This window comes from Scyliorhinus canicula, chromosome 1 (assembly GCF_902713615.1).
Source record: "Scyliorhinus canicula chromosome 1, sScyCan1.1, whole genome shotgun sequence".
NCBI classification, from domain to species: Eukaryota; Metazoa; Chordata; class Chondrichthyes; order Carcharhiniformes; family Scyliorhinidae; genus Scyliorhinus; species Scyliorhinus canicula.
Window position 1 is genome coordinate 73,307,827 of NC_052146.1, and position 12,777 is coordinate 73,320,603.

General features: G+C 46.8%; 1 protein-coding gene across 1 annotated transcript in view; it reads left to right on the forward strand.

The window, feature by feature from the left end:
* LOC119977433 (phospholipase A2, minor isoenzyme-like) overlaps window positions 1–12,777 on the forward strand; it is a 34,384-nt gene that overhangs the window by 7,271 nt on the left and 14,336 nt on the right. Inside the window, exon 2 of the mRNA XM_038818338.1 lies at window positions 3,181–3,337. Within this exon, the coding sequence (XP_038674266.1) occupies window positions 3,181–3,337 (157 nt within the window). The remainder of the gene's footprint in view (window positions 1–3,180; window positions 3,338–12,777) is intronic.

Genomic DNA, 12,777 nt, shown 5'->3' on the forward strand with positions numbered 1-12,777 from the left:
AGCCCTGAGGGTGTGGAGACAGTGGTGGCAGCACCTGAGGCTGGAGGGAGCCTCAGTTTGGGCACCGATCTTCAGGAATCATGGGCGGGATTCTCTGATCCTGAGGCTAAGTGTTGACACCGTCGTAAAAACCGTCGCGTTTCTCAATGGCGTCAACATGGCCTCAGGAGAAGCAATTCTGACCCCAAAAGGGGGCCAGCACGGCACAGGAGCAACCCATGCTGCTCCAGCTGCTGATCCCAGTGTCAAACGGGCGTCATTGGTTCCGTGCATGTGCAATGGCACCAGCGGCAACGCACGCATGCGCAGTGGGACCGGCGCAATTGCCGCGCATGCGCGGTGGCTCCCTTCTCCGCAACATGGCTTAGGGCTACAGGGGCCGACGCGGTACAAAAGAGGCCCCCAGCCCAAGAGGCTGGCCCGCCGATCGGTAGGCCCCGATCGTGGGCCAGGCCACAGCGGAGGCCCCCCCCCACCAGGCCGCCTCCAGATGCATCCACGCCGAGGTCTCGCCGGGAAAGAGCAGGTGTGGACGGCGCCGGCGGGACTCTGCTTTTTCAGTGTGGCCACTCGGCCCATCCCGGGCCGAGAATCGCGGGGGGCGCCCTGTAGAGCGGCCCCCAATCGCGCTGACTGCCTGTCTGAAGCTGGAGGGATTCTGGTGGGGGATTGCTGACGTTATGTCGGAGGTCTTGAGAGTGAAGGTGGTCCTGAGTCCAGAAATAGCAATCTTTGGAGTGTCAGAAGACTCGGGGGCCCAGTGGGCGAGAGAGGCCAATGTTTTGACTTTTGTCTCCCTTTTACCCGGAGACGGATCTTATTGTAATGGCGGGACTCGGGCAGCCTAAACCGGGGGGTTTGGTTGAGTGACCTGGCAGAGTTCCTCAGGCTGGAGAAGATAAAGTTCGCCTTGAGAGGGTCTGTGGAGGGGTTTGCCATTCATCGACTTCTTTGAAAATAGTTAAGATGTCAGCAGTGGAGAATGGGGGGGTTTGGGGTGTTAAAAAGGAGGTGGGGGAAGTGGAGAGCAGGAGGCAGGACGGTGGGGTGTTCGATCTTTATTTCTTTTGGTTGTTTGTTTTCCTGTTTGCTTGATTTTTTTAATGGCTGTGTATATATATAAATGCCTTAATAAAAATAATTTTGAAAAAAGGACGAAGAGGGATGGTTTACCTTTCCTTCAGTCATACAGGATGCCATTTGTGATTTGGATTAATGCTGTTTTGGTGCTGGTGGCAGGGGAAGAACTTTGACTGGAGGGATTCAAGCATGACGTTCCTGAAGAGAATAGAGTCAGTTTGGCAAGTGACAGCATGTTGGAGAGGAAAGCGAGATTGGTGATGGGACGGTAGTTTGCAAGGGCTGTTTTTTAATAAGGGTGGGGTGATGACAGCAGATTTAAAGGCGAGAAGGACAACTCCTGAAGAGAGTAAACCATTAACAATATCGACTAACATGGAATCAGCAGGGGAATTTGGGTGGTCAGCAATTTAGTAGGAATCAGGTAATGAGAGATGAAGGTGGATCTGATAGACGAATTGAGCTCAGAGAGGGCATGAGGGGAGGTAGGAGAGAAAGTAGAGAGAGTTTGGCCTGGTGGACTATTGAATGGTAGGACCTTGAACTTCATGACAAAAAGTCCATAAACTCCTCGCATTTATTGTTGATCAGGGGACAGGGATCTAAAAGAATGTTGTTATTGGCAGTCTTAATTGGTGGTTCATTTGCTGTATTGTTGTTTTTTTAAAAATAATTTTTATTCAAGTTTTTTAATAACAATAACAAATTTTCTCCCGGCAATTTAAAACAAACAAGGCGTGTTTCCACACCAAAACAAGAAAAGAACTCTCCCCCCAAAATAAATAATAACAAATAGCAATACAAGAAAGAAAATAACATAACAAACCCACCGCCGCAAGAACAAACCCCCCAACCATCCCCAAACCACCCCCCCCCCCCCCCCACCAAGTTGCTGCTGAGACCGACCACTCTCTACCCCTTCGCCAGGAAATCGAGAAAGGGCTGCCACCGCCGAAAGAACCCCTGTACCGACCCCCTCAGGGCAAATTTCATCCTCTCCAACTTGATGAACCCAGCCATGTCGTTGACCCAGGTCTCCGAACTCGTGGGCCGCGTATCCCTCCACTGTAACAGAATCCTGCGCCGGGCTACTAGAGACGCAAAGGCCAGAATGCCGGCCTCTCTCGCCTCCTGCACTCCCGGCTCCGAAGCTACCCCAAAGATCACGAGCCCCCAGCCCGGCCTGACCCTAGACCCAACCACTTCCGACAAAATCATCGCCACCCCCTTCCAAAACCCCTCCAGAGCCGGACATGCCCAAAACATATGGGTGTGGTTCGCCGGGCCACCCGAACACCTCCCACACCTGTCTTTCCCTCCGCAAAACCGGCTCATCCTTGCCCCCGTCATGTGAGCCCTGTGCAGCACCTTCAGCTGAATTAGGCTGAGCCGTGCGCAAGAGGAGGAAGAATTCACCCTCTCCAGGGCGTCCGACCACATCCCATCCTCAATCTCTTCCCCTAGCTCTTCCTCCCATTTCGCTTTGAGCTCATGCTGTATTGTTGTTAACGGTCTATCAATTATTTTTTACTTAAATATTTGAACCTAGAAATAACTGCTTGCTGAGATATTTGTCATACATTCTTCCATTTGTTACATGTAATGTTCACCCTTTCATGTGAAATGATTAATATCTCTGTTAAAATAACAGACAGAGGAATGTCATAAAGTGTATTTTGTGCTCTCTGATGATATTGCAAACAAGTTTCCAAGTTTCTGCTGGTGAAAACGAAATGGTTAGCTGTTAATTGTGATGCGAGGAAATATACCCTTGCTTTAAATGGCTTGGAGCAAAGTCAGACATTCAAACAAGCTGCCCTGGTCAGCCCAAACCTCTGTCTGAATGTGAGCAAGGCAGTATGTTCTCGCCTGCAGCTGAACATGCCATTCAGTATGACCTCCATATGAAGCTCTTATTCTGTCTGATTAGAAAATGTACTTTACTTTCCACAATTCACCTGTGCTCATCCCGCATTTTCCCAGGAAAACGCGGAAATTAATTTTCATTCAAGAGAAGATTGAAAATGTGCTGGGTTGCCAGAACAAACATGAGCAGCTGCCAATATTTCTTTCCATTAATATTTGTGTGTCTTTCCACAGCTGTTGCAAGTGCCAGCATTTCACCTTATTCTCTGTGGCAGTTCAGGGAGATGATTATATGCGCGCTTCCGTCCAGTTCTCCCATCCTGGATTTCAATAATTATGGATGTAACTGTGGATTTGGTGGTGCCAACACTTACGTTGATGAATTAGACAAGTAAGTCCGTTAATGCCAACATTCAACAACCCATATCCCATGGGTTGCTGACCGATGTGGTCATCACGTTTATTTGAATCAGAAGTTGAGGTTAATGGGAAATTCCTGCCGCCTTCAGCTGGGAAGCCAAATTGGAAAGTGGGACAGTGGGATTAATTTTGCATTACTCTCGTCAATCCCCCATCAGAAGTAATATTTAGGCACCCCTAAAACTTCCCATAAAAGGTCTTAAAACTTGAGCACAGCTTTATTGGGTTCCAGTCATTCACTTGCACTTTTGGGACCTTGGCCACTAAATCCATGAAGTTTAATCAGTTAAAATGGGCGCAGTGGCGGACTGGGTCTAAAAATATTGGTTGCCAGGAGACAAAGGGGGCCCACCCACAACTACAATGCTATCATTTAATTTTCATAACGAATAAATTAAATTTTCAAAAAAAATATATGGAAAAAAGGTACAATTAAAATTTTTGTGGAAAAATGTGTATTTCTTAGTAATTACAGTGTACATGTACTGTACATATTACTGGCAGTAGATACCAAATGTAAATACAGAATGTTATAATTGAATTTTTAAAAAAAATTTAAGTAATTGGTTGATATTTTTAAATAGTTTACTGCACAATTTACACATTAACAGATAGTTCAAAAGCACAATAGAGCATTGCATGCAGTCCACTATATTAAGAGCAATCGTTTGTGTTCGCTAGATGATTGTGCAAATCTGCCAATAATTGCTTCTGCATCCAATTCATCTAACAATTCCTTTTCAATGGATAGCAACATGTATGATTTCAAATTCTCCTCAGACAGCGAATTTCTTTACGATCTTTGAAAATGTCCTCTCACATTGGACTTGAATAACTGATAGTGTGCAGATGACTTTATAAAGTTCATAAAGGTTATCATATGTCTTGTCATGAAGTCTGTTGGATGCTAGAATTTTTAGTACACACGATGGGCAAGTGCTGCAAATTTTACAATTGGTGCAACTGGAATCCATATTCTCACCATCATTAAGCAATAGCTTTAATACATCAAAGTTTGAAGCAAAAGAAAACAATTCCAATATTACTTGATCTTTGCTGATTTGTGGAAACAGCTTAATAATACCTTCCAATGCTTCATCTTCAAGGTTCTTCTCTGCAATAGTTTTAAACTTTGCTGGGTCCAAGCAGGACAAATCTTTATACAACTGTTTGTGTTGTACAAAGCGTGATTCTAGTGACTGGACAATGCGATCCATTATTAGGTTAAACACATTTACTCGAAAATCAGCTAGAGAATGTGAGGATTTTATTTCATCATCAATAAGCTCATCTGCCATTCTTTTCTTCTTCCTCTGCCTCTTAACTGGCAATGCTGTTTCCAACGCATCAATTTCCAATGTTTGATTTTCATCCATATTCATCTGTGAAATCTTGTCATTACATTTATTTACAAATTCCAAAGCCTTACTGTGAACGTTATTAAATGTTCTTGTCTGTTCCTTCAACTTTGTTGTAGCTGAATCTACCAAACTCCATGCAGTAAACATATCTAAACCACTTGTCTGTAGATAACCTGATAACGGGGATGTAGTTTCAAATATATACAGTAAGTAAATGCTGTCAATGTGGTTTCAAACTTTAGAAGACTTTGAAGTAAAACATTTGCTTCATGTTTTGTTTTTGCATCAAACTTTTCTGAATCTTGTATCATTGATAAGCATGTCAATAGATTTACGAAAGTACTGGCAGCGGCATCATCAAAACGTCCAAATATAGTTGTTGCTGCATTGGATTTTCCTGACCATCTGGTCTAAACAATTAGCTTTAATCGTTTCATTTTTTCTTGTCCTAGATGTTTTCCAACAACTTCTATTCTCTTATATGATGCTTTCACAAAAGTTGCTATATTCTGGAGCAAATTGAAAAAAGAAACTGCAGGCACACAACATTTTGTTGTTTCAGTTATCACCAAATTCAAGACATCGGCATAGCACCATATATAAACATGTTGATCAGCCACATCAGCAATTTTACTTTGTAAACCATTATACTGGCCATGGTAGCTTGCAGCACCATCTGTGCTATCAGATAAACATTTTTGGGGGTCAATTTTAAGATGCTGTAATGTTTCAATCAATAGATCAAAAAGTCCCTGTCCTGTACCATCATTACTTGGCACAACTGAAAGTAGTCGCTCACAGATAATACCTTTAAGCACATACCGAATAATAATGCTAAACTGATCGATGGATGAATTATCTTGTGTTGAATCAACCTGAATAGAATAATATTTTGCTTGAGAAACTTCATGACTAATTCTTTCTTGTATCATATTCTTCATAATTTTGATTAACATGTTTATAGTTGTTTTACTCAGGTATGTAACAAGTCCACCACGACCTTTACTTTGAGCCTTTCCTTGTTGCTCTAATTGTTTGATTCTTTGTTTAGACTTGTTTTGCACTGCAGAAACGTGAGCTGCCATAATGGGGTCATATTTTGCCATCAACTGCACTGTAGCTAAAAAATTGCCATGATTCAGAACCTCATTATCTAGAGTGTAGGCTGATTCATTTCTGTGACATCCAAAAGGAAGTGCTTGCTTGCCTAACATCATTATGATATCTATAATCCTCATGACAATACTTCTCTGCTTCAATACTTCTTCTTTCCTTTTAATTAGTGATGCTGCAAAAAAATTTATCTAAGGTGCCATCATTAACCACACTGATATATTGCTGAGCATTTCTGACATGTGTTGTTGTTGATTCATGTAAAGTCAAGCTCTGGCTAATACGCCTGTAGTCACTAAAGCCACGTACAAAGGGTGATGGATTACAAGGGTTGGGAAACTCAAAGGCTAAGCAGTATGAACAATATAAGCATCTATTTTCTTTGTTATATGTTAGCCATTTTCTTGGGACTGAGTCATTCATAATTTTCCTCTCATACAAACGAGCATCAAATGGCAGATCATCAAGTGGCTGAAGTGGATGTTCAGCAAAAAACTGTTTTAGCTTTGCTCGTGATGGATATTGGAAAATTCCAGTAATTGATCTTTAATTTTCTTGTGTAGGTTCATTTACAGGATGTGCTTCAGAAACCAAGTCATTTATGCTTGAAGGAATATCTGCTTCCCTGTCACTAGTTGAAGCTATGTGTTCAGATGTTGCAACTATAGGCAGTACAGATACCGGAACAAGGAAGCCAGAAGAAATATTGGGCCTGGGTTGATTAGTAATGGATGCACTTGTATTTGTCTCTACATTCAAAGTAGCTCTTCTCTGTTCTTGTAATTTGCATGTCATTGCATCATCACCATGAGCATTGTTTCTTGCTTCTTGATTATTTGTTGCAGAACTGGATATTGATGTGGATTGTGCTTGTGGTATTATAAACTCTGTAATAGGCCTGCATCGCTTGGCTGATTCCTTCCTTTGCTTCTTTTTGTTCTTTGCGTTTTAGTGACCTAGATTTATGCTTTTTCTTTTCCATGCTGGTAGGGGTAATATTCCTGAAATAAAAACTTAATTAAAAATAGCCCACATTGGGAAAAATGAATATTGATGATTGCAAGAATAACTTGAAGGAACGCCAGATAAACCCCTACTTGATAAAAAAATATAAAATAACTTACTTACACTTCAATAGGCTATGTTCATTAGTCAATACTACTGTGGCCTATGCAGCTTCAGAAGAGGAGACAATCCACTGTCCAGTGTTCACACCAGCAAGCAACTGAGACAACTGTTGAAACTTAGAAGTTTGGTCCGACTATAGTAAGACATTAAGAATGGTCCCACGACCAAAGTTAACATGTCCAGTTTGATACCAGTGTAGTGTTACAAGTCGCAACCCTTTGAGTTTACCGATCATGGCTTATCACTTCAATATCTTTGACCTCATGATTCACGGTCAAAGGTACCGCTTCTCCTTTTCGGTGACCTCACGACCCTATGTACTGCTTGATATCCTTTCAAGTTGCCGACCATCTCAAATCACGAACTGTAACTTTATCTTTAAATTTACACACTCTTGCTGAAAACGTAGATTTCCAACTATGTCCGACCTGGGTGAACCAGCCCCCCCCCCCCCCCCCCCCACTCCTTTTCACATCCGTTTAACACTGCTTTGTTCCTTCATACACTGAGTGATTATTTGTTTGTTTCTTTATTGCATTTTTATTTGGTATTGCTCTTTTTAAAAACAATTATATTTTATTAAGTTAGAATACAAATCTCAGGAAAGGAGTTGGAGATTTATTTATCTAATTAATTATAATTTTTAAGGGCCCTTCAGAGATTCTTGGCTCTCCGGGCCCCGGACTGATGTACTGGCTGAACCAAGACTACTGCTTGATATCCTTTGAAGTTGCCGACCATCTCAAATCACGAATTGTAACTTTATCTTTAAATTCACACACTCTTGCTGAAAACATGGAATTTCCTTAATTATGCCTGACCCGGGCCCCCCTATTCCACATACTTCCACTACCTCCCCTGCTTCGTTCCTTTTCATACACTGCTTATTTGTGTCCTGTTCTCTTTTTTCATATTCCTTTTTATTACTAAAACAGTTGTCTGTGTTTGTTTCTTTATTGCATTTTTATTTGATATAGGGGGCTCACTTCATCAGGGGCCCACTTGCCATCGGGCAAGCTGACACCCTGGCCAGTCCGTCACTGAATGGGCGGGATTCTCTCAGCCCGGGGTCAGGCCGGAGAATCCCCGTGACCAGGCCACGCCGCCCCTCCCCAGAGTGGAGAATCGGCGCTGGCGTGTTTGGCACGTTGCTGGTCGCCGGCTGGGATGGGCCGAGCGGCTGTCGTGGAAACGCTGAGTCCCGCCGGCACCGTCCACACCAGCTGTCAGCTGATCGGAGGCCCTCGGGTGGTCAGCTTCTGGGTAGAGTGGAATGCTGGCACTGCTGATAACATTTGGGCACCTTAACACTGCCAGGCTGAAAGTTCCACCAAAGCACCCTGGTAGTACCATCTGGCTATCACCCTGGCACTGTCAGGGTGCTCAGGTGGCATTGGCGGGGCAATGCCAGGCTGGCAGTGACATGGTGCCAAGGTAGCATTTTGCCCTTGCCAGGGATTGGACCTGGGGGCCCCTGCCCTTATGAGGTGGGATGCAGGGAAGCTCAAGGACCCACCAATAGGTAAGTTGCTTGACATCACTGGAACAGCCACAATTACAACCTCAGAGCTTTATTTTTTACTCATACTATTTTTCAACTTCCAACTTACCGGAACTTTTGTAATTTGCTTAAAACGCAAGGCCACATTCCAAGGAGAAGGTGAGAAACTACAAATAATCATCAGGAGTGTGTGAAGAGGGAGACATTTTTTATAATCTAGACACCCACCCAGATTTGTAACCATCTCGGGAAGAGATATTTAAAATGCAAATAACTGCATTTGAAACAATGGCATTCACAGACAGACACACCTAAAGCCTCTTGGAAATACACAATGGGTGAAGTATTCCAAGACAAGATTGCCAGCCAGTAGAGAGAGATTGCAAGTTAAAAAAAAATCTTTTCTGGGATGTGGCTGACTCTGGTTAGGCCAGCATTTATTGCCCATCCTTGTTCCCCTTCAGAAAGTGGTGGTGAGTTTCCTTCTTGAACCGCTGCAGTCCTTCAGATGTAGGTACACCTACTGTGCTGTTAGGGAGGGCGTTCCAGGATTTTGTCCCAGCAACAGTGAAGGAACAGCGATATATTTCCAAGTCAGGGTGATGAGTGACTTGGAGGGGAACCTCCAGGTGGTGGGGTTCCCAGGTATCTGCTGCGCTTGTCCTTCTAGATGGTAGTGGTCGTGGGTTTGGAAGGTGCTGTCTGAGGAACCTTGGTGAGTTCCTGCAGTGCATCCTGTAGATGGTACACAGGCTGCCACTGTTCATTGGTGGTGGAGTGTTTGAATGTTTGTGGAAGGAGGAGCATTCAAGCGGCTGTTTTGAGCTGGATGTTGTTGAGCTTCTTGAGTACTTGAAGCTGCACTCATCCAAACAAGTGGAGAGTATCCCATTACACTCCTGACTTGTGCCTTGTAGATGGTTGACAGGCTTTTGGGAGGTCAGGAGGTGAGTTACTTGCCGTAGGATTCCTAGCCTTTGACCTGCCCTGGTAACCACAGTATTACTATGGCTAGTCCAGTTCAGTTTCTGATCAATGCTAACCCCTAGGATCTTGATTGTGGGGGACTCAGCGATGGTAATGCCATTGAATGTAAAGGGGTGATGGTTAGATCCTCTCTTATAGGAGATGGTCATTGCCTGACACTTGTGTGGCATGAATGTAACTTGCGACTTGTCAGCCCAAGCCTGGATATTGTCCAGGTCTTGCTGCATTTGGGCACGGACTGCTTCATTATCTGAGGAGTCGCGAATGGTGCTAAACATTGTGCAGTCATCCATAAACATCTCTACTTCTTTTTTTTTTAAATAATTTTTATTGAAAGAGTTTTTCCATACAAACATTTACCCCTACTATTTTTTAAATTATATACAACACAATCCCTCTAGGCAGATATCCCTCCCTCGCCCGCCCTCTCGCGCGCACCAGTCCTCCCCCCCCCCCCCCCAAGCAACAACTTAACAAACAAGGCAGCCTACAGTTTCAGACATGAGCAGCGAGCAGACTTGCCCGCGTTACAGTCATGCATGTCCCCCCTCCCCCCTCCCTCCCCCCCCTCCCTCCCTCCCCCCCCTCCCCCTCCCCTCCCCCCCTCCCTCCCTCCCCCCCTCCCCCTCCCCCCCTCCCTCCCCCTCCCCCTCCCCTCCCCTCCCCTCCCCTCCCCCCCCTCCCCTCCCCTCCCTCCCCTCCCACGACCCCGAACGTCTATCTCTGATCTAAAAAGTCAAGGAAAGGTTGCCACCGCCTGGAGAATCCCTGTACCGACCCTCTCAGGGCAAATTTGATCCTTTCTAGCTGAATATAGCTAGCCATATCGTTAATCCAAGTTTCAACGCTTGGAGGCCTCGCGTCCTTCCATTGAATTAATATCCTTCGTCGAGCCACTAGGGACGCAAAGGCCAGTATTCCGGCCTCCCTAGCCTCCTGTACCCCCGGTTCTACCCCGACCCCAAAGATCGCAAGCCCCCATCCTGGTTTGACCCTGGACCCCACCACCTTCGACACCGTCCTTGCCACCCCCTTCCAGAACCCTTCCAGCACCGGACATGCCCAGAACATATGCACATGGTTCGCTGGGCTTCCCAGACATCTGACACACCTGTCCTCACCCCCAAAGAACCGGCTCATCCTTGTCCCCGTCATGTGAGCTCTATGCAGCACCTTAAATTGAATGAGGCTCAGCCTCGCACACGAGGAGGAAGAATTGACCTTCTCCAGTGCATCCGCCCACGTCCCGTCTTCTATCTGCTCTCCCAGCTCCCCTTCCCACTTGGCTTTCAGCTCCTCCCCTGATGCTTCTTCCGCCTCCTGCATTATCTTGTAGATGTCTGATATCTTCCCCCCTCCGACCCAGACCCCCGAGAGCACCCTATCACTCGCCCCCTTACTGGGGAGCAGGGGGAACCCCTCCACCTGCCGTCTAGCAAATGCCTTCACTTGTAAATATCTGAACATATTACCCGGAGGGAGCTCAAACTTCTCCTCCAGCCCTCCCAGGCTCGCAAACCTCCCCTCTATAAACAGGTCCTTCAGCTGCCGTATGCCCACCCTGTACCAGCTCTGAAATCCCCCGTCGATGTTCCCCGGGATGAATCTATGGTTCCCTCTTATTGGCGCCGCCAACAGACCTCCCATTTCCCCCCTGTGACGCCTCCACTGCCCCCATATCTTGAGGGTGGCCGCCACCACCGGGCTCGTGGTGTACGTCGTGGGGGGGAGCGGCCCTGGTGCCGTTACTAGGGCCCCCAGGCTTGTGTTGCCACAGGACGCCCTCTCCATTCGTTTCCAAGCTGCCCCCTCCCCTTCCATCATCCACTTGCGCACCATTGACACATTTGCCGCCCAGTAATACCCCGAGAGATTGGGTAGTGCTAGCCCTCCACTGTCCCTACTCCGCTCCAAAAAGACCCTCCTCACCCTTGGGGTGCCGTGCGCCCACACGTAGCTCATGATGCTACTCGTCACCTTTTTGAAGAAGGCCCTAGGGAGGAAGATGGGCAAGCACTGAAATAAAAACAGGACCGTCATTTTGATTGACTGCACCCTCCCCGCCAGCGACAGCGGTACCATGTCCCACCTCTTAAATTCCTCCTCCATCTGTTCCACCAGCCTGGAAAAGTTCAACTTGTGGAGGGTCCCCCAGTTCCTTGCCACCTGCACCCCTAAGTACCTAAAGCTCTTTCCTGCTCGCTTGAAGGGGAGTCTCCCAATACCCTCTCCCTGGTCCCCCGGGTGTATCACAAAAACCTCGCTTTTGCCCAAATTTAGTTTGTACCCCGAAAAGTCCCCAAACTCTGCTAATAGTTCCATTATCTCCGGCATTCCCCCTTCTGGGTCTGCCACGTACAGCAGTAGATCATCCGCATACAACGATACTCGATGTTCCTCCCCTCCCCTAGTCAGTCCTCTCCACCCCCCTGAACCCCTCAGTGCCATCGCCAACGGTTCGATCGCCAGTGCGAAAAGTAGGGGGGATAGGGGACATCCCTGCCTGGTCCCTCGGTGGAGCCCGAAATACTCCGACCTCCTCCCGTTTGTCACTACACTCGCCGTCGGGGCCGAGTAGAGCAACTTCACCCACTTAATAAACCCTTCCCCAAACCCAAACCGTTCCAACGTCTCCCACAGGTACTCCCACTCCACCCTATCGAATGCCTTCTCCGCGTCCAGCGCTACCACTATCTCAGCCTCCCCCTCCACTGCCGGCATCATAATTACATTCAGCAATCTCCGCACGTTCGTGTTGAGCTGCCGCCCCTTCACGAACCCCGTCTGGTCCTCATGGATTACCCCTGGCACACAATCCTCTATTCTAGCTGCCAGGATCTTGGCATCCACGTTCAGAAGCGAGATAGGCCTGTAGGACCCGCACTGCACGGGGTCTTTATCCCGCTTCAGTATCAGGGAGATCAGAGCCTGCGACATTGTCGGGGGCAGAACCCCCCCCTCTCGCGCCTCATTAAAGGCTCGTACCAGTACCGGTCCCACCAAGTCCACATTTTTCTTGTAGAATTCCACCGGGAACCCATCTGGCCCCGGCGCCTTCCCCGCTTGCATCTGACCTATTCCCTTGACTAGCTCCTCTAGCCCTATTGGCGCCCCCAGCCCTTCTACCAGCCTCTCCTGGACCCTTGGGAACCTCAATTTGTTTAGGAAGTCCTCCATTCCCCCTATCCTCGTCGGCGGCTCAGACCGATACAACTCCTTGTAAAAATCCCTGAAGACCCCGTTAACTTCTTGCCCCTTCTGTACTACCTTCCCGCCCCTCTCCTTCACTCCCCCAATCTCCCTAGCCGCATCTCGTTTGCG